Source organism: Oreochromis aureus, linkage group 6 (assembly GCF_013358895.1).
Source record: "Oreochromis aureus strain Israel breed Guangdong linkage group 6, ZZ_aureus, whole genome shotgun sequence".
In the NCBI taxonomy this organism is placed as follows: domain Eukaryota; kingdom Metazoa; phylum Chordata; class Actinopteri; order Cichliformes; family Cichlidae; genus Oreochromis; species Oreochromis aureus.
In genome coordinates this window covers 22,557,173-22,579,087 of record NC_052947.1, presented here as the reverse complement: position 1 = coordinate 22,579,087, position 21,915 = coordinate 22,557,173, and the positions used below count along the sequence as shown (strand labels likewise).

Here is a 21,915-nt window from a genome sequence, read left to right as displayed (position 1 = left end):
AACATGTTGAGTGAGAATGTGTTAAGAGTTTTGCATAAAGATTTAAAAAAAATAAAGGTACAAACTATCTTGATAGGTGGAAATTGTCATGCCGTAAAAGTAAAAGAGTAGCGATTGGGTTTAATAATTCTGAAAATGTGCTGCAAATACAGATGTTTTCCAGATGGTGGTGTACGACTGACTGCAGAAAGAGCAGATTCACAGTAAGACGTGAGCCTTGCAGGTGCTGCTATCTGGAGTTTGTTACTTCCTGGCAGAGCAAGGCTGGCTTCGTTAAGGTTTTTATGGTGAAATAAAACCAGGTGGTTACTCGCGTTCGACCTGCTGTGCCCTTTGTGTGATTCCACTTTAAACACCCCAAAGACAGCCTTACATGCACACATAGGTTACATGTTTTTACTCCAGAACAAAGCCTTCGATCGTGCGTTCCAACATTCAAAAATGTATACCACGTCGGTTTCATCTCACACATCACCGCAGAGATGTGTCAAATGTGTTGTATCTCAACTATGCTCTACATTTTTCTCCTCCTTCTGAACCGCCGTCTCTACAGAATTTGAGATGAATTACTTTATAGCGCTTAGCCCACAGTTACCTCGATCTCTGAAGGATAAATATTTCTCTCCCTCTGCTTCTTCTTCAGTTTTAGAGATACATGGATGCTGGCAAGGAAAGCTATTAAGCAAACAAGATATTAGTCAGTGCTGTCAAAATGTTTTGGCTCCTTTCAGCTATAACCAGACGGGGTAAGGCTGTTTATCAGCCATGCATCTGACTCAGAATACAAAATAATTTAGTTCTTTCAGGGTGAAAAATGTTGAAGGCCAATCCATTTATTTAACTTTTGATAGTTTAATAATGTGTAGAGACTGTCCTCTAATAAAGTGCTAACATAGACAAAGCTTCAGAGATGACATGCTGAAAATAAGTTCACAAGCACATGTAGATGGTTCAGATTTCTTTATTTTCACCATTAGTAATGCTGGTAAATGAGGCGGCTGTTTTCCTCCAGCTTCCTCCGGCTGCTCGTCTGTCATCGAGCCTGCTCGTCTTTGATGGAGCTGACGGAGGGATGGCTGCGATGATGCAGAAAACCTAAAGACAACAGAAAAAAGGCACCAAGCGCACTGTTAGATGACATTTTAAAAGGCTTCTGATGTGTTGATACTCTGTAGTAATTGTCTACTGAGGTGAATTTTTACACTTTAACCATGACGATTAACTCCACCAGGAACATTACGTTTTTTCTGTCTGTAAACACCATAACTCAAAAGGTTTTGAATGAATTCCCATAAAACTTTACGTTTTCTATTGTAGAATGGAGTCGTGTTAACAATCCATTCAAAATTTGGCTCACATCAACCACAATCCTCAATGTCAAATTAATGATTTATTGGTCCAAAATTACCAAAAAGCCTTATAACTTAGACACAATGATTCTTATAAGTGCTGTGTGTATTATAAGGTCAAACCATCATAAAATGTCTTTATCTTTACTACTGCCTTTGTTTGTATTGGCAACATTTAGGAAATGATAGTGGTGTATGGGTATTCTAAATATCACATTATAGTTTGCATCCAAATATCACGTCACATTTAACCTCTGACCTCATTTTTACGTTTCATTTTTCAAGTTGAACCGCAATGATAATTAGCTACACATTGGTATATTTTTTATATTTATGCGTTAAGTCCATCATATTTAAAGCTACACTTTGGAGTTTTTGAGCTCTCGTAGCACCATTTGCAGATTACCACACAAGTATGAAAGTGAAGGGCTATGTGGTTCCCAACCATGCAGCAGTTTCAAATAACGTATCCAGCAATACGCTGGTAAGGACAGGACTAAAGGCTGACCCATAGCATCTAAAAACTGAACTGCATATAATTAATCAACCTTTGGTTGCATGGAGAGACTCCCAAGTTAAGTCTTGAATGCATGCAAGAGTATCTGAAAGTCATCAACCAGCTGGTCATTGGTGGTCATAACCGCCAACAGCTTTATCTTTGAACCTGTAAAATTGTTCCAGTAAAGACTTTACCAGTATAGCAGTGGTCAGCATTTCCATCCATCAACGTTGATATGTCATCTGAAAAGTATACGTGAGGACAATCAGAACGTGTGTTTGTGATCTGAGTCATTCTTCTAAAAGGTGCATGTGTGTGTGTGTGTGTGTGTGTGTGTGTGTGTGTGTTCCTACGTTGACTGTCAACTTCTTTAATTGGTGAGAGTCCTATCCATTCCGGAAAAAAAAAGAAAAAGATTAAAGTGGTGAAAGCAGTGAAACATCAGATCCATTAAATGATGTTGAATGATTAAAAGGACTGACCTGACCAGGTATGAAACCCGTATGAGTGGAGGTTTGTCCCTGCTGCACCAAAAAGAGTTTGTTAGAATCTCCAAACCTGTTAACGCGGATGTAAATACGTTTTTTTGAGCAGTTTACCTTCAGGAGGGCTGACTTCTTTTTCTTTGGCACCGTCTACATAAAAGAGTAGCATAAGCGTGTTGTGACTCATTTCATACAAAAGTACACGCTCATCTTCTGGAATACATTTTAGTTTACTTAGTATATTATTAATATATTATACTTCAGAGACAATACAGACATTTCACAGACCAGGATTTCTAAAAGTGACCATGTACTGAGCCAGCATATAAATGAAAACATAGATTAAATACACATTTAGTGTTTGTAATGTGTTTGTTCAGAGATCTAACACACTGGTTTTTGGTTGATAGTTCTCATTTTGTTCTGGCTTATCATTTTTTTAACCATTACAGTGAGAGGTGGCATTTCTTGACACCAGATGTATTTGTTAACATTGAATGGCTGAGTCTTATGTTTATACACCATTTAATCATTAGTTATTAATAATCTCTGTCTCTCTTCTCGTCTTCCTGTCCTCGCCCCCAACTGACTGTCGAAGACGACTGTCCCTCACTGATACTTGTTCTGCTAGAGTTTTCTTCCTGTTAAAAGGTAGTTTTTCCTTCCCATAGTCACCAAGCGCTTGCTCATAGGGGGCAGTTTGATTGTTGGGATTTTCTCTGTATTATCACAATATAAAGTGCCTTGAGGTGATTGTTGTTGTCATTTAGCGTAATATAAATAAAACCAAATTGAGTTTGATGAATAGATTATGCTCCCTTGGTTTGGTTCTGCCTCTATATTTGATGTTATGTTATATATTGTGGGTGAATGAACTGTATGGTAGTGTATTCTGTCCTTGAGGCCTGCTTGAAATGTCACAGAGGGCTGTGTACTTAGAAAATCCTACTGGGGGTTGTAATTTCAGGCTTCCTGTGTTCCTGTGAGTCTGCCTCCTTTTAGTGTTCATGCCTCAGTGTTAGACACTCGTTTTTTTGTCATTTCCTTTTTGGGTGTGGACGTCAGTTTTTCATGAGTCTTGCTTCAGTTTGACTCTGATCTTGTCCCTCATTGGTTTCACCTGTGCTTAACTGTCATAGAAGGTTGTTGTACAATATGACAAAACCAATCACTTCAGGATTTCTCATAATAATAATTGTCTTTTAAGTTCTCTGCACTGTGATTGAAGCTAGACTAAAGCAGTGGCTCTGATAGCAATATGTGGTCAGGAGTTTGTGAAACAGGAGAAAAAGCTTGTCTTTCGCCATAGAAGCAGGAAGTCTCGTGTCGCAGTGCTAAACATGACTTTTTGCTTTGCACATTGTCACCTTTGGACAGACACTGCTGCTGAACATGCTACATTTAAACATTTTTCTTGTGTTATAATTAGAGTCTGTTTTTTTTATCTTTGTGTGTGAATGGTTGTTTTTTTCTTATGTGCACCTCAGTTTGCACGCTCAGCAAAAGGTGAACTTGTTTAAAGTTGGATATTTTTAAGCGCTCACAATATTGAAATCCAGTGAAGTACAAACGTATCTAGTGTACAGTAACTTCAGAATACACATTTTGCTGGCTTACCATTTAATTGCTGAGTAATTAAGTTGAAGCCATCAGGGTGCACCTTCGGCTTCCCTGGAAGAGGAAGAAAAAAACATTTTCACTGATTAAAAGATCAAAATCTTAGGAAGCCTGTTTCCACCACTGAAAAACAAAACAAAACTTTTTTTTTCATTCATAAGTCCAAACTTTCAACTCACTAATGCAAACTTCTGAGAAAATATCTCGAAATTTTTCATTTTTAATTAGAAATGTAAATAGTAAATCAAAATTTTGACTCATGGATGTAATTTTGGTTTCTTCAGTTGTGGCTTCATAAAATGAGTGATTTCTCTTGTTTGATTGTTTTTTTGTCTCTTACTGCACAAACGCCTTTTCTTGTAGATTTGTCCGATCACACTCGTTACTATGCTCAGCAACACCAAACACAGCAGAGCCAGCCAGACCACTCTGAGCGCACACTGCCACTCATCTGGAAAACAGAGGAACATTTTGGACAGTCTGAAACAATAATGTATAATTTTCATTATTGAACTCTTTACCTAAAGAAAAAAAATCATCCTAGTCCTTCCAGCACTAAAATTCATGCCATGTGAAAATAAAATACATGAAAATGTAGAGTGGATGAAGGAAGAAAAGAAGGAAGGACAAGAAGGCAAGAGACCAGTAAGGAAACAAGGCTGAAAAGAGATAAAAGACATGGAAGAAGCAACATAAATAATAAGAGGAAGTGAACAAACAAGAACAAAGAAAGGGAAAAGCATAAATGGAAAGGTCTGGTGGAGGTGCTGCAGAAAAATTGCAAAGGAAATGGATATCCAGCTTTCATTATGCGCTTTGGAAAATATTACTTAATCAATGCCTTAAGCATGAGGGACTTTTGGAGAGCAGAGCAGAAAGAAAGAAAGCCAAAATCAATACAGGCTTAGAGATACAGTAAATTAAGATGTACTGTAGTCTTGGAAAGTATGAGTGATCATGTAGTACAGAGGAAGAGGGAGAAACAAAATCACCAAGTCAGGAGAAGAACTGAAGGAAATTTGTTCTATTGAAAAGAATGGCTCCATTGTGGACTGAGAGAGTGGGCAGCTTGGAATGAAATGAAAACTGATTGGCCAATTTCCTTGTCTCCTATTGTCTCCTCTTTCCTCTTATCTCCTTTCCATCTTACAGTGAAGCCACGCTGGCCGCGTGGGGATCAAAGAAGCCCAGCTCCATCCTCGTGACACCAACCTTTTTGTGTCCGTTTCCATGGCAGCTTTTCCTTTGCTGTTGAATTCCAAACCGTTTGATTGGCGAACCAAAGGAGACAGCGGCTTTGATTGGCCGATTCAGAGTTGGGCAGGAGAGGGAGACAGCAGTAGAATGCCTTCCTCTGTCCTTCATCACCACCCTTCTCTTCCTCCTCCTCCTCAGGTGGGTAGAGGTGTAAGGAACTCTGATTGCTGCGGCCGTACAAGGTGAGATTCAGGGTCTCTGCGTTGGGCAGACGAAGCTCAGCTGACACCTCCAGACGTGACTCGTAAGCTGTGGGTGGATAAATAGCATGAATGTACTGACTGGAGCGTAAAAGGCTTATATTGTCTGCTGAAGAACACATCGCAGCGCAAGCAGCTCTTTGAGGCGGTAATCATGCACAGTTGTCCTCAGAGTGAAATAACACCAGCCTGCTAACATGCTCACAGTGAAAACATTAATATGCTCATATTTTAAAGCTTATATCACATCACCTCATAACAGCTGTGAAGCACGGTGGTGGAGGGGTGATGACTTGGGCTTCTTTTGCAGCCACAGGACCTACACATCCTGCAGTCAATAAGTCAAAGGACTCGGCTATATACCAAAGTAGTCTAGACTGAAATGTGAGGCCATCTGCCTAACAGCTAAAGCTTGGTTGAGACCGGATTATGCAACGGGATAATGAAATGAAGCACAGCTGCAAATCTACAACAGTGGCGAGACCTTTAGAGAACTGTGCATAAATTATTGCTTGTGAGCCTCAATGAACTTAAATACCATTGTAAAGTGTGTCCAGTGTGGGCGATTGATACAGTCATACAGAAACCAACTGCTTCAAGTTATTGCCAGTAAACTACTTACTTTACTTACTTACTACTTAGTTTTTCACAGAACTGTGTGGTCCTCACTGTGACAGTAACCAGAAAATGTCACTTTTAATTGAAACAGTTAATTAGTTGTTAATAAGCTTAAACTTTTGAAATGTGATGGATCACAAAAATGCTAAAGTCATAATGATTCAACCTGGAAGTCTTAAGAGCGTACTCACAGAGTACACTAAGAGTTTAACTGAAGCATGCCCTGGACCACCTTTTCAAGCAGACCAGGGCACAGTTTACTTAACCGCACCCAGACGTGTGACTCAACAATCACACTAGCCAAACAAACTAGACTTTAGGGGTCAGATGCACTCAGCAGTGTGAACTTCAGGCAGTAGCAAGCTTTTCTAAACAGAAAGTAGATGTTGTTGAGTCTCTAGATGTGAATACCTGAAGTTGAGATATTTCTGTGTACTTCTGCCATTTCCATGTCTGTCTCACACATGAACCACCTCGCTTTTGGATCATTTATGCCTCTCCTGACGTCTGAAGACGAATCTGTTGCATTGCTTTGATCTTCTCGTGTGCACGCCTGCTCCCATTTTTCCTGATCTGGAGTCTGAGATGGGTCACACATATGGCCTCTCTTAGCGTCAACATTTCCAGCCTTTGCATTTTCCCCCTCCTTCACCCGATTTACTTGTTCGCAGGGTCGGTAGGGACGGCAGAAGAAGTTCACTTTTGTTACTGCAAGGATAAAGAGAGTGAACACGGCAAAATTCAGACTGATTTCTCAGCAGAAGCAGGCATAAAGAGGAAAAGCAGCAAAGGGCGAGCTGTCAAGCTATAAATCATAGCAAGATCTCGAAATGGAAGCTGTTGCCTCCAGTTTGTATCTGACAGAAAGAGACAGACGAGGAAAGACACAGATGGAGAAACAAAAAAGAAAAACCACTGAAGGCAAAAACGGCAGGAGCACAAGGGTAAACCGAGATGCTCTCATAAAGAAACGTGTTTTCAAGGCAACACAATACGGAAACCTTTTCAAAGGGGCTGTCAGTCAGAGTTGTATGGAGCTATATTTGGGTCTGATTTATAATCTTAGACCGACACAGAGAGGACTTTTCACACACAATGTGCATAAAGAGGAAGCAAATCAAGCAAATGTTGTCTAAAGCTTTACTTTGATGCAAAGTTTGAACAAAAGCTGGATAACATTCTAACATTTACGCAATACACACACACACAGAATGAATTAATGTGGATCTGAAGCTGTTCGGGTGACCAACCTTGGTAAAATGTGAAAAATTCCGGGAGGCAGATGATGAAGGCAAGAATCACGAGGAGAAGAAGTTTAGTAAGTGCTGCTCTTGCCATGGTTGTACCATAAGATCACACACACACACACACGCTCAGGCACAGGCACTTGTTCACACTGGCTTAGGCATGACTCGTGGCTCGTGGTGTCTTCTTCCCTCTCGAGTGTTCACCAAACACATCCATTCACACTCGTGCCGCTGCCCATCAGAGAAGTCGTTGGTGGAGTTTAAGATCTTCTCACGATATAGTTCATAATTTAAGAAGAGGCTGGCCGCAACATTACAAGATACGTACACAGCGAGAAGCAACTTCCCTTCCTTTTACACTTCCTGTCATTTTCTGAGAAAGAGAGAAAGAGAGAGAAATGGAGCGCTGCACTGACAACAAAGAGTTTCAGTCAACAAAATGTAAGTACAAAGTGTGTTTCTGTTTGACTGTGGATGTGTGTGTGTGTGTGACCGCTCATCCTCTTGTGGAAAAACAGAGAAAAACTTTATCGGACTATTTATGAATTCAGGTCCTGTGTAAACAGCAGGTTACAGACATATGGTTATGTGTTGGATGTGTAGTCTCTTTGTAGAGGGAGAACTGTGTTTTACAAATGTTAAAAATAGAGTGAAAAAAGGTCATGTAAAGGTGAATGATCTTTAAAAAGTGGGAAACAACAGTAACATGTGGTAACCTGCCTCTGTCACTGATACTAAAATTAGGAATGAAACATTAAATGATCACAAACACACAACAAAACCCCCGATCTCTGCCTCTCGCATTTCTGATCAACGTTTATATAAGAGTCATCTCATAATGCAGTCACAAGACTTTTTGTCTTGTGATGCTTCTTCTCAATCACAGAGGAGTTTCTCACAATTTTTATACAGCAGGATTTTTAGATGACATCATATTATTGCCACCATTTCTCATAAAATGTGATATTTTCATTATCACAGATCACATACACGAGGATGTGTTTTTTTTTATAGATTTTGAAATACTAAGACATTAGTGGCCTGTAACCATTCTTTGATACAAAACTGTCTCATAATTGTCCTTATCTCAGTCATGAGATTATCAGTAGTTTGTATTATACACATGGTTTTTATGAGATATAAAACATGAAGTTAAAACACATCAGTCACCCTGTAAACAGACATTGAAGGGTTTGTAGTTTTTAAGAAAGGTCGTCATGACTACAATGTTTATACATATCTGTATGTATCTTGCTCTTTGTACCACATGTTTGTACCACAGTCTCATGTGCTCTGAATTTTTAGAGTAGATTATTAAAATGTAGTCAAGAGAAGATTTCTTTTGATCATAGACTTTTGATCATTATTGTATATTTTAATTAAACCAGTAATTAGTTGTAATTAAAGATAAGTGTGAGAAAATAGCCACAGGTCTCCACTGTGGCTTCAGTGATGTTGCTACATGTTTGAGAGCTGAAAGGTATTTTGGTTGCTTTTGAGGAGGAAATGACCTTTCTGCCTATCTTTTTATAGTTTAATCTAGTCTGAAAGGAATATGTATTTTTCATTTTGTACCGTCTCACTTCATCTCTGCTGGGTGTTCGGTGTAGCTGAGATTTTACACTCGGGTTCCTTAGAGCCACTTATCTTTTCAACCCTGGGACTGGAACATACACAGACACACATGGAAAGAGGCTTAGACAAACACACACTCGAAACCACAAACACAGTGATGAGCTTGGCTGGCAGGTGTAGCCTTATCTCCACTCCACAGCGGCTTGCCTCTCTCAGGGCTCAGTCAGTAGCTTAGAGAGGGGGGCAGAAGCCAAAACTAAAAAAAAAAATCACTTTCTTTCTTTTATGTAAAATAAAAAGAAAAAAATGCTTTACATTCTGAGAATTCCTGAATATTTTGAGTGTTTAGCTAAAATGCATTTACCATCTGTGATTGTCTTTGTGTGTGAGGAGCTGCTGCTGTCGGAAAGTGTCAGGACCCTGCTGAGGTGTCCTTGAAAAATACCCTCCTAAATTATCCCTGTGGAAACAGCGGGAATTTCCTGATTTCCAGAATTAATTACAGAAAATTTGTCTTCGTGCAAGTAAAACATAATTTTAAAAAGGGCTAAAATATTTCCGCAAGCAGAGATCATTTGGGGAAAAGAATATTACTTATTTAGATAGAGAAATTAATCAGTGCATTCAGTGATTAGACTGCCCCATCATCTCAGAATGGAATCCCAGCAGTGATGGGATTTAGGACAGGACCCCCCGGAGTCTAGATGCTAGTGATGGTGAAGATGAAGACTGAGACTTGGATAGGGCTCTGAGTGAGTTAGGCGAGGTGGAGATGGGGAGGAGGTGGATTGCACGAGTGAGAGTCTAAAACGGAGAATGACAGACAGCACAGATTTAAACCATGCAGACATCAGACTACATTAATGATCAGTATTGAGATTGACATCCATGATGCCAGTCTCCTCTTCCGCCACGTCCTAAAGACGCTCAGTCAGACTGAGGTCTGGTGACTGTGGAGTACAGTGAAGTCATTGCCATGTTCAAGAAAGCCATTTGAGATGATGTGAGTTTTGTGACAAGGTGTGTTATCGTGCAGTAAGCATGCAGGTGACACCTGTGTGGTCTTCTGCTGCCATAGCCCGTCTGCTTCAAGGTCCAACATGTTTTTTGCTCAGAGATGGTCGTCTGACTGCTGCATCAACAAGGCGCTTTCAGCCAGATAACTGCTGCTCACTGGACATTATCTCTCTTTCAGACCAGTCTCTGTAAAACCTAGAGATGGTTGTGTGCGAAGATCTTGTATCCCTTTGTTTGCTTGTTTGTTTGTTTGATAAGTATAATTTGTATAAGATAACTCAAACATCAACAATAAAAAATTATATATACTCTGTTAACAGCACGACTTGAAATGTCACTTTGCTGACAAGATTTCTGTAACTCTAATAAATAATAACTGGACACATGCAGTGTGATAAAATTAAACATTTCTGAGTTTATCACTTATTTTACCACCTTCACACTAAAATGCTGTTCAGTGTTTGAGACTTTTGACAGTTTGTCACATATGTGCTAGTTTAAACCCTCAGATGTAAATAACACTCCGCCCAAACATTTCTGTTCAGGTTATTTACTGACTGCAAGACAAAAATAAGGAGACTTCAACATGTAGTTGGTTCACATGAAGGGCATTGCCTGCAATTCTAAACCAAACCAAGCACATTTGGGGAATATTCAGCTTAACTGAGGAATACCCACTAGCCTTCCGCAAATATATTTGCTTGCAAAATAATGGCAGATCTCTAGATAGTGCCTTGTATAGACTTTAAACTTTTACAAAGTGAACAATATGTCTTGATAGTATTCGGTTTGGATTAACATGGATGAATCAGCTTTGGGTGAAGCATGGGTAGTTTAACACTACTAAATAAACATGCAGCTGTGAACCGTACTATGTTACTGCATAGTTTTGCATGTTAAAAATCAACTCTAGCTTCGATTTTTACATTTTCTAGCCTTTTTTAAAATGTTAATTTTCCTCTGGAGAATGTGGAACTGTATTAACCCTGCAAACTGTCGAATAAAGGCCGCTGATTGGACCTTTTGCTCTGAGGTTGATTGGGTGGAAGCTAGAGCAGATGGACTTGCAGAGAGCTGGATGAAGGTAGTCCACGGAGAGCGAGGGCCTGAGAGGATAGCCAGGTGTTCAAACACCTTTCAGTCTAGATTTTATACTTCCTGTTTCACTGGTTTTGTAGTAAAACTAGATATGGTTAAACTCTCCTTACACTGTACGTATTTACTCTGGTCATATGGATGCTAGTGGCCAGATTTTTGTTTATATATAGATTTATATATATATGTAATGACACATGCCGATGGTTAGAGTTAGACTGTTGCAGACACAGACCGACAGGTGGAGACCCAGGGGCTGAGTTGTCATTTCTTTGAAGTATCCTTGAAGTCTGCCTCCGGGGGCGGTTGTGTAGTTGGTGCATTGTGATGTAAATCCTCTGCAGACATGTCAGTGTGCTCACAAAAAAAACATGCAGGCACACTGACCTCTGCATGGACACTTGCGCTCGCCCTCTGATGACAGAAATTTACTTCACTTGGGACCCAAAAAGTATAATACAACTCACCTGATATAATGTAGTTTGAAAAGACCAAGAGCACTAAGAAAAGTGTTTAGTTTGAGCTTTTAATGGGTTGTAATGAACTCTGCAGCCTCCAGAGATCACAAGCAGAACTTTAGACGTTTAATCTTGTTTATAATAAACATGCACTTTGGAGTTTTGGCTCATCTTCAGATCGTTTATATTATGTATGTGTGCAATCAAACAGGTAATTTGTTGCACAGTGCTCTGTCTTGTTGCACGGTCTGTCACATATAGCTAACAGGACACATCTGTCACTTTTAGCGCTGCAGTCAGAGGCTGTAACGATGAACACACACGGCTGTGCAAATGCTGACGGGGTGAAAAGTGTGTGTGTGTGTGCAAGAGAGAGAGTGAAAAGATGGGTGCCCTTATAGCACTAAGCACATCTTTGAGACTCAGTGATTTGCTGTATATATATATGAACATTAACCGTACACCCTGTCAGATGTTTTGACAGTGTCAAAGGTGAGAATCGCTCAACAGATACAGTGTACGGGCTATTTTTGGAGCTCTGCTTTAACAGAGAATCTGATGTGGAGAGTTCAGACTTGGAATATAACAGCGTGATGAGATTAGGGGTTTAGGTATAAGCGACGTTATTTGAGAACAGGCTCCACTCGGCTGGCTCGGTGGTTATCTTACAGGCATTAGATGTAGGATACATGATCTTCTACATCATATCTGAACTTAATCCATGACTCTGATTTTAATGGACGCACTGATGTTTTTAGATAAGCAAAGGCATTATTACTGTCAGTGATTTGAGATTCTATTTCACCCTGTACAACAGGAGGAGAGCTTAAAGCTCATACGCTGTTTGATGTGCTCATGTGTGTAAAAAATGTTTCTGATGTTAAGACGATATGTCACAGAAGAATTTAGGTTTTTATTTTCTTTCTTCACTTATTTCTTTAGCAGGGAATCAATGACACCTCAGCAGGGTCCTGACACTTAAAATACATGAAAACGCTGCTAATTTTTATTCGTAGTTGGTGGGCAGGTCACAAAAAACTTTGAAATAAATTTATCATTTATCACCACCCAGTGTTAGGTTTATGCCACAGCTGCCCTAAATTAACAATATTTATAATTACCAAAATCCTGTTTTTATGCTTCTACCAACATGTTTAGGCTCTTTAATCAAAATCAAAGTCCGGTGTGTTACTTTTGATTGTAGTTTTTGTTGATCCCATCATCAGCGCTTCATAACCTCATAAATTGAACATCAGTTCAATTAGATACACATGACAATGTTTCTTTCAAAAGCAACATAATTAGTAGGATAGGTGATTGAAGTCTACTATTGTCACTACATTTATTTTTAAAGGTGCTACGATTACATTTAGGGATGTTGAGCAGCCCTAAAAAGGCTCTGAACTCACCTGTGGTTCAGGCTTTGCAGGGTTAAGGATGCATGCTTGTTTTCTGAGATGTGCATTGTATGCATTGTATAGGTTCATGGCGAGCTGCACTAACGTCCTCTCAGAAGTTTGATGAATGCCACTACAGCATCGTCACAGCTGTACTTTGTTCTCTGATCTGACTGCATCATTTATCTTTTGACATTTTTAACCGAGCATGGGTAAAGAAGCCATTTTCCTCTTTGGAAAAGAAAAGTGAGAATTATCTAATCTAAACTTGCTCGGCTCACGCTGCAGGTTCGACTTTGCATCAGTCATACAGCTGGGTAAAATTCAACATTTTAATGAGACAGTAAAAATGCCTCTCTCTGGATCCCCTCCTGTCAAAATTTATACATAGTTACTGTGTCAAGTTTCCATTTTTGCCTCTCATCTACCATGTGGCACCTCAGGAGAAAGAAGACTATCTCATCTCTATCACCTTTTTTAGCCATCCAAATGACACGAGTCCAGGGATGAAAATGACAGTCTGTCGGTCAGCTGCTCTGGTCCACACTAAAACATCTTAGCATCAGTTAGGTTGATGGACATGAGCTTTTATTCTAACTTTGGTGACTGTTCCTTCATCATCTATGGTTAATAGAAAAATAAACAGGCTGATGTTGGACTGTACTGCCACGTATTTTGATAAAGATGTGAGTGGTCATTCTGACATGAGGACAGGATGTTCTGTCTCCTAAATAACAGCTGCTGTTTGCAAATGTTCTCATGGTAACTGTCAGAGTGAATTGTTAAATGTTTGTCATTTTTATGCTTACCATCCATTTCTATATTGTTTAACTGTGGGATGAAAGGAATTTCACAGTCCCCCTCCCCAGATTCTCGAGGTTCTGGGTGAGGGGCTATAGTGTTTTATTGCAGATGCATCCTATCTGGAAGATCTGCTTCTTTTGATGTAAGCTTCCTGCCCAGCGAGGAAGCTTACAAAAAACGAGCTTTTTGCTTGGTGGCCTGAAACATGTTTACAGTTATTTGGTGTGCAGCTGATGGATTTCCACATAACCAAAAGTTTAGTTACTGCAGGTCATATTCTGTCTGTTTCAAGCGTGTTCTGTTAAAAGCATGAAGGTTTAAACGCAGCTAATGGATGAGGGTGTGCCGATTGTTTTGATGGTATTCGACACAGTCACAGGTGTGGTAAAAATAAATAGATAAAAAAAATTTGAAGGGAGAGAAATAAGGGAGAAGTGGTGGGAAATGAGGTATGAGTCGTGAGCATGTTTTTCTATTAAAAACAGAGCAGGAGGAGGAGGAGGAGGATGGAGAAGAGGGAGGAGAGCATGGTGATTTAGTGCTGTGTCAGCAGTAAGGCGTCGCCTGGCTCTCCAGAGACGAAGACACTGTGAGGCTTTATGAGTCTTTATGGAGAAATTACGATGTTTCACAAAGAGATTATCACCATGAGCGAATCTTTAAAGGTGATGAAAGGTTCCAGTCCCGTCCTCCTTGAGCTGTAATCTGCCCAGCTGTCTGTCTGCCTGTCTTTCTGAATCACAGTTTTACAATGTTCATTTGTTCCCCGAATTCATGACCTTGAATCTTTTATTTTTCGCCTTACTCGCTCAGTACAGTCTCCTCCTCTCTCGCTGTGTCCGTCAGGATTTCAAGGTTTTTAGAGGCACGTGTGTTTGCGTGCTTGTGTGTTTGTGCGTGGGCATGAATGTGTTGGGAGAGGCCATAATTTGCACTTTCAAAAGGATAGCACACCCACTAAAGTGGGCTAAAGTGGGGTGAATTTACAAGAAGCTCTTGAGCCGTGCTGGTGCAGCGTGTCTTTATGTTTCACCTCCTCCCTCCCTCTCGTCTCTCCTCTGCCGTAACCTTTCTGGTGAGAAAATGCCATGTCAATAAAAGCTTTTTAACATGAAGAAAAATCAATGTGCTCCGATTGCACCTTTTTTTCAAGCGTGCCTCTCCAACAAATGGTCGGTTCTGCTGCAGCACACCGGCACGGCTGATGTATAAGAGCCAGGTAAAAAGGAAAATTCACAGCGGATTTTCAATAACTGTGTGCTGTGAATTGAGACTGAAAAAAACACGGGCTTTCTCCTCTTGTTTTACGTTGATATGTGTTAACATGAACACTTTACAATGCTTTATTGGTCACAATCCATACCATCAACTTTTACTCTTCTGAGCAGATAAGCAGGATCAGAGGCAGGGCTGTGCAGTAAAAACGCACAGTTAAATGTATCATAAAAACAATGCAAACGCTATAAAATACATTAACATAAAGGCTCAATGAAATGCATCATATATTCACATCATTTAGTAAGAGCAGACAGTGATCGATGCCAATGTCTGTACTGCCTCTCCGGAGTGATATCTGCTATATTTCCACTTCACATCAGAGATAAAATAGATGCACTGCCCTTTGTTCTAAAATATGAAGAATCTACTGCTGGATTTGATTTATCAATCTTTATTCAGAGGCCTCTATTTTTTTCCACTCGATCCAATTTCGAATGAACAAATAGGTATTTTCTGTACAGCCTCATGCACTCAAGAGACAGAGTGCATGAGTTAAAGTTACAACAATATATTGCTGCAAAATAAAGAGTGCTTTGCTTGTAAGTTAAATAAGTGACATCACCATTTTTGTCTTTTATTTCTCATGAGGGTTGCCAGACATTGCCAGAGTGCCCTGTGTCATTTTTCTGCTGCCACATCTCTAATAAAGGGATAACCAGCTATTTTATTAGGTACACCTTGCCAGTATGAGGTGTTTCAGAGCTGCTTTAATTCTTCATGGCATAGATTCAACAAGGTGCTGGAAACATTCCTCTGAGATTTTCACACAGTTTCTGTAGATTTGTCAGCTGCACTATGATGTTGCTCTGTTGGTTAGAAATGCTGTGATTTAGGTGACCATTTGAGTACAGTGAACTCGGTGTCATGTTGAAAAACCAGCTTGAGGTTATTTGAATTTTGTAAGATGACATCTTATCCTGCTGGAAGCAGCCATCAGAAGGTAGACTGTGGTCATAAAGGGATGGACATGGTCACCAACAATACTCGGGTATGCTGTGGTCTTAGAATAAGGCTCAGTTGTTACTGAGGGGCTCAAAGTGTGCCAAGAAAATATCTTTCACACCATTACATCACCAGCAGCCCGATCTATTGATACAACGCAGAATCGATCCAAACATGGATACATGGTGTTAACATCAAATTCTGACCCTGAATGTCGCATTACAAATCCAGACTCCTCTGCTGCGGTAGGTCATCTGCTTCCAGGCTTGACATGTAGTGTATTCAAAGATGCTTTCCTGCATATCTTAGTTGTAACAAGTAGTTAATTAAGCTGACCTCCTAGCAGCTAAGTAGTCTTCTTCCCTCCGTCATTCACTAGATATTTTCTCCTTTTGGACCATAAATCCTACTCATGTTTGTGTGGATAAATACCAGTAGATCACCAGTTTTAGAAATACTCTTCATCACCAACCAAAATGCCACATTCAAAGTCATTTAAATAATCCTTGTTTCTCATTGTGATGCTGAGTTTGAAGTTCAGCAGGTCAACTTGACCATTTCTACATGGCTAAATGCACTGAATTTCTATAATGTGACTGGATTGCTTAGATAGCTGAATTAAAGAGTACTTAATAAATTTCTTCTTAATAAAGTCTTCTCGATACGCTAAAAACATCATTTCCAAATCTTGCCAACTTGTCAAAGACTGTTTTCTGACTTGCGGAAACAGATACAAGACCATGTCTGTTAAATCACCTGAATCAAGGTGGGTAGTAATATGTTGGTATTAGTGCGTAAGAACTATTGGATGAACCTCAGGTGTGATTTCTTGTCAGAGAATTTAAATTTGTTTAATTTTCCTTTTTTACCAAATGTAAGCCATTCATTCACTGGCTTCACTTCAGAACTGTGTGTTAAGTGTATGAAACAGTCTAGACTACAGCATGCATTGGTGATCTTTTTCAGGATTAGCTCTCCAACTGTACACTGATAGAAGAGCTCTCTAAAAGATGAGCACAACAGCTCTCTCCCTCCTTCTCTGACTGTTATTTTTTTCAATTGTCTGCATTTTCTGTGGCGTATTATTCCTATAATACAGCTTGTACAGCGAAAATAAAACAAACCTTCATTAATTTTAACTTCAGACAAACATGAGCAGTGTAAATCTCATTTCCTTTTATTTATGACTGAGAAGGAGCAGGCGGATGTTTATGAACACTGGCTGGTAGAGCCCACATTTCTGCGACAGGAGTTTTGTCCTTCACATAAAACACTGTTCCCAGCAATCAGTGAAAGCAGGTTAATTGTGTGTTGTTAATCGTAATCGCTCTCCGCACAGAAAATTATGATCATACGTCAGTGAGAACATTCCCGCCATTTTGATTTGATTAACATTTGTTATCGCCCATCTCCAGACTCTCTTCTGGCACACGCACCTTAAATGCTCTTCCACCATCACATCAGTTCATTCAGTCTGATTCATTCACCCATCAATATACCAGATGCATACAAAAAGCTCCCTGGTGCTGAAATATAAAGTACTGAGGACCAGTTATCCTGTGATAAACTGCGGTGTCAGCGTGCTCTAAATGCATCCCCATCCCTCCTGTAATTATCCCACCTACCACTGATTAATGCTTAGTCACACTATCCAACAAGAGCCCCTGCCTGATGCTCCTCTCACCTTCTTCACTACCCACTCGTCCTTATTCTAAGTCTGCTTTCATGCTGCAGTTTGGCTGTTGGAATGCAGATGGCACCACCCACAGTTATAAGGGCTTATAATAGAATAATTAACCCGTGTACAGACACATAAAAACAATCCACTTCTCATCATTTTGTACTATTCTGACTCTGGGTGATCCTAACTTTGTCTGCACCACCTCTGCTGTAGAGTAACAACTCAAGCCTTCTTAAATTTCACAAATATAATTTCATTTTATATTTCTTCACTCTTACTAAACTCACATCTTTACACAAGTGGCCACAATTCTTTGCAAGGTGAGCCGCTATATGGAGCTGGCTGAAGATGCACCAGTGCAGTTAACTAGCTTGTTCAGAACATATCAGTGCTTAGTTTTAGTCCAGCAGCGTATCTGAGACAAACAGTTTTCTCTTGCACAATACTGATAAAAAAAAAAAAAAAGACAAGATGCCGTATGGATGGCTGGATGGATGCCATGACCCATTTTGCTTAAAATACTACGATGCTACATTTATGTGCTTGAATAAAAATCTACAGCACACTGTTGATACAGGTGTAATAATTCTGACAGCAGTAAAAGTGCATTGTGCTTGCTTCTTCTTCTTCTCTCATCTGTCTCTGACTCTTTCTTTCTTTTTCTTTCTTTCTTTTTTTTTAAGAACAAAAAAAGGCAAAACACACATGCATCACTTTCAAACACCGCTCACTAAGTGAGAATTGGATCCAGAATTGATCAGGTGTCGACTGGCTGATTGAGCACTTTTAGACTGATTGGCTTTAGATTAGGCCAACGTTCAATTACCGAAGCTGCCAAGACTTTACTCCACCAGCAACCGATGTGACATACAGTACTCACTGATTACCTTTTATTTCTTCCATTTCACCTTTTGTGCCTTTCTCTCTTTGTCTCCTGTTGGTATTTCTGCTGTCTCACAGGTTTATGGATCAATGATTGGTGAGGGGGGGAAGGTGACCTTCCTCACACTGACCAATTCGAGCACCTAATCCAACAGCTTAAAATGCTTCTAAGGCACTATCTGTCTATTTCTTTCACACCACGAGCAGAAAGCGTACAATAGCAGCTCTGTAAGTGTTCATGTGAAGAGGTGTGTGCGTGTTTGTTAGCTCTACGTGAGGATTGTTTGTCTCATTTGGGGGGAATGGATGTCCTTAATTATTTTCTCTGCAGCCACAAATTGATTTCTGTCTTCTCCTGAGTAAAATTGTAGTTAGGTTAAGGTTTACACTGAAGCTTGTATCCATTATAGTAAGAGCAGTAATCTGAGACCTCCTCCTAGAGGCTGAATACGGACACACACATGCACACACACACAAACTAGCACATTAGGGCCAAAGTACTGTATGCAGCTCCTGCAGAGTTAAATCATTATAATAAAATTATATGAAGTATATGCGCGAAATGCAGAGAGGCTAAAAGATTTGGAGCGTGGGAGTAGGATTTAAATTCAAATTCAAAAAGCTTTGATGAACTTTATAATGGATTTGAAATCTTACAGTGGGTCAGTGGAAATATTTGTTTGCTGTGAGTCACACAATATTTAGTTCCTGTATTTTTTTAACTTTTTGAATGCATGCGTGGATCATTTTGTTTGAAGAACTTTTATCCCTGAAGATGTCTTTTTTAAACTGGACTGCCGTCTCTGTTTCTGTGACATTTTTCAATGGTGACCGTTTCAAAGCTTTCAGAGCGTACATCACCTCAAATAATTCATCACAGCATGGAGGGACGTTTAATACGTAGCAGCCCCTGCTTGTCTGATTTCCTCATCGCACTCTCACGCGTTCTCACGCGTTCTCTCCTTTTCTCTCTCATTTCTATCGGTGCGATGGCCTGTGATTGGCTAGTGGCTGCGGAGCGCAGTAAATTATTAAGGCCTGCTCTTTATTTGGCCGTAAATGCACCCTGTCTTCCCTTTCCTCTCTCCCCGGTGCTTTCTGATTTCCTTTCTGTGCCCATTTAGGAAGCGAGTGAGGAGGCAACAAAAGGGACCGCGGCATGCAGGAGGAAAAGAAAGGCAAAATAACACCGAGACAAATGTGATGAACAGAAATGGGGGGAAATGTCAGCAGGGAAATTTTTAAAAAAGAGTGCTATGGAGCATTAGAGAGGAGAGGAAAGAGTGACAAAGGGACCGTTTTGATGGATTGCACAGCAAGCGCTTTCCAATCCTCCACACCTGCCACCTGACCTGCACTGAGGTCTGACTGCATGAGAGCAAATACACACCTTCCTCATACCTCAGAATAGAGGCTATTTGATGGTGAATCTGTGTGTTTATGTGTGCGTGTGTTTTACAAAACTATCAAAGAGGGACCATTTCAGTGTTGTTGTCATTAGAGAGCTGTTAAACTGCCAAATGGGTGGAGAGGGCGGAAAGAAAGGAAGCGAGATGAGATGAGAGATGGTTAGAGACAGAGAAAGAGTGCATCAAGAAAAAATAGAGCTGTTTTCATTTCTATCAATTATTCAGGATGTGTATTATCTCCTGTTGTGTGCAGCTGCAAACTTCATGCCTCAGCACTTTTAAGAGCAGCAAACAGCCTGACACATGCCTGTGTACACACGCACGCACACACACACACACAGGAGGATTAGGCATCACTTGTGTTATTTTGCCAGCAAACTAGTAATTTATGTCAATATGAGATTCATGCACTGAAAAGTTCTGACTCCAGAGAAGCAGTGGGGCGATTATTAGCGTACTTTCTTTATCTGCTGAGTCCTTCCGAATCTATCAGGCAACACCTACTTAGCATAACTGTACAGTGCTGATCCATAAAATCTAATTGTGCCATCTTTTTCTGTGCTAATGGCTGCTGTCTTAAACTTTTCACCTTCTCTTCTCCCCATTCCTGAATAAAGGTGCTCTAACCAATTACTTCCTACCCACAGTATATTATATTATATCATATATATTAGGTGTGATGTAAAAAGTGTGGAAAATGATCCCATGACTCTGCTCTACGCCCTGGGGAGCATTTTAACTTCTTTTAGCTCATTGTTTTGGTTTCATAGCAAACATTTGCTGCACTTTAGCTATTTCATTACATCATTTCCATCACTGACTCTAAATCAGTGTGAATGTGTTACCATGTCTATGGATATCAACAATAGGTAGCTGCATAGCAGCTTCCATCCATCCATTCATTTTTTAACCAGTTAATAAATTAAAGATCACTGGGTAAAGTCCTGGACAGGTCAGCAGTTCCCCCCCACCCCGCCCCCCACCCAAAAAAAAGACTTCAGTTTGTATTTTTAATTTGAAAAAGAAAGGTCTTAATAAAGAATAACAACTTTACAGAGATATTAAAATTTCATCTAAATAATAATTTAAGTAATCAAATAAATAAATATATCAGAAAAAGAAAATACAAACATGCACAAAATACAGCCTGAGGGTCAGAACCAGCACGCTGGCCATCTCAATCTAGTCGCAACTTCCTAAAAGGAAAGCAGAACAGAATAAGGTAATATTAGGCAGTATTATTTTAATGGAGCTTGAGGTGAATAATCGGAATAAGTCTATTGATACTTTACTTAGTTTTAACAGAGGCTGGATGTGTGTAAACAACTGTTTTCTCTAATAAACTACAATAACTTTACACTGATGAATATTGTTAGGTTTATACAGAGTTTAAGTTGATTGTTTTATGCCACAGTAGTGTTTTCTTAAACAATAACAGATTCTTACTGGTCACTATAGTGTGCAAAAGACTTGAGCTGCCCCTCGTTCTTTATATTTTGTAAGGAAAATGGGATTTATTTAAACATGCACATTTCACATTACAAATTTTCAATGTTTTTCTTACCATTCTACCTCGCTCTGGCCTGTCTTCCCAATGTGATGTTCGTGCTGTGTACGTATGGTCGGAAGGGGTCCAATTTTCACTGCAGGTAATTGTACGTGTAACATGTAACGTGCATGTGTAACTACGCATAACACGCAATGTGTACCAATAAAGGATTGATGGATCGATTGATTGATTGAACTCTCTTAGGCAGCTTTCCTGTGATTTCTTTAAGCAGTCTTCAGGAATAGTTCTTCAGACTTCTTGAAGGACATTCAAAGCTCTTCGTTTGATGTTTTTTGTTCTGGTCTCTGGCAAGATGATGCCACGTGGTTTCAGGTCCGGGCTCTGGGAAGACCAGTCCATGACTGATGGTGTCCAGGAATGTTTTAACTGAATTGGCCGGGTGTTTGGGATCACTCTCATGCTGAAAAATGAAGTTGTCCATCAGATGCTTGTCAAAAACTTCAACAGTATACCCAACACCACTGGCTGAAATGTAGCTACAAATTATGACAAAACCTCCACCGTTTTTTACAAATGACTCTAGACACTCACTGTT

General features: G+C 39.8%; 2 protein-coding genes across 3 annotated transcripts in view; one reads left to right on the top strand and one right to left on the bottom strand.

Moving 5' to 3' along the window:
* Positions 1–945: 945 nt before the first annotated feature.
* LOC116311131 lies at positions 946–7,602 on the bottom strand. 2 transcript variants are annotated; one of them, XM_031728166.2, is made up of 10 exons: positions 7,276–7,602; positions 6,437–6,733; positions 5,163–5,456; positions 4,291–4,401; positions 3,951–4,004; positions 2,448–2,483; positions 2,331–2,369; positions 2,202–2,234; positions 2,043–2,090; positions 946–1,095 (listed from the first exon to the last, which is right to left on the bottom strand). In XM_031728166.2, the coding sequence occupies exons 1-10, from the start codon at positions 7,361–7,363 to the stop codon at positions 1,034–1,036; spliced, it is 1,062 nt and encodes a 353-aa protein (XP_031584026.1). In that variant the 5' UTR covers positions 7,364–7,602; the 3' UTR covers positions 946–1,033. The 2 variants fall into 2 exon arrangements, with proteins under 2 accessions (XP_031584026.1, XP_031584025.1); XM_031728165.2 differs by having other exon boundaries at positions 2,331–2,372; positions 7,276–7,600.
* Positions 7,603–7,610: 8 nt separating this feature from the next.
* klhl5 (kelch-like family member 5) overlaps positions 7,611–21,915 on the top strand; it is a 63,202-nt gene continuing 48,897 nt past the window's right edge. Inside the window, exon 1 of the mRNA XM_031728164.2 lies at positions 7,611–7,713. Coding sequence (XP_031584024.2) covers positions 7,712–7,713 — 2 coding nt within the window. The 5' untranslated portion in view covers positions 7,611–7,711. The remainder of the gene's footprint in view (positions 7,714–21,915) is intronic.

What these genes read in the sequence shown, in the direction of transcription:
- LOC116311131 (XM_031728165.2), bottom strand. Translation starts at nt 7,363, where the DNA reads ATGGCAAGAGCAGCACTTACTAAACTTCTTCTCCTCGTGATTCTTGCC. An exon ending in ATTTTTCACATTTTACCAAG is followed by an intron (nt 6,734 to 7,275) that starts GTTGGTCACCCG and finishes TTATCCTTGCAG; the next exon opens with TAACAAAAGTGAACTTCTTC. An exon ending in CGGGTTTCATACCTGGTCAG is followed by an intron (nt 2,235 to 2,330) that starts GTCAGTCCTTTT and finishes CGGAATGGATAG; the next exon opens with GACTCTCACCAATTAAAGAA.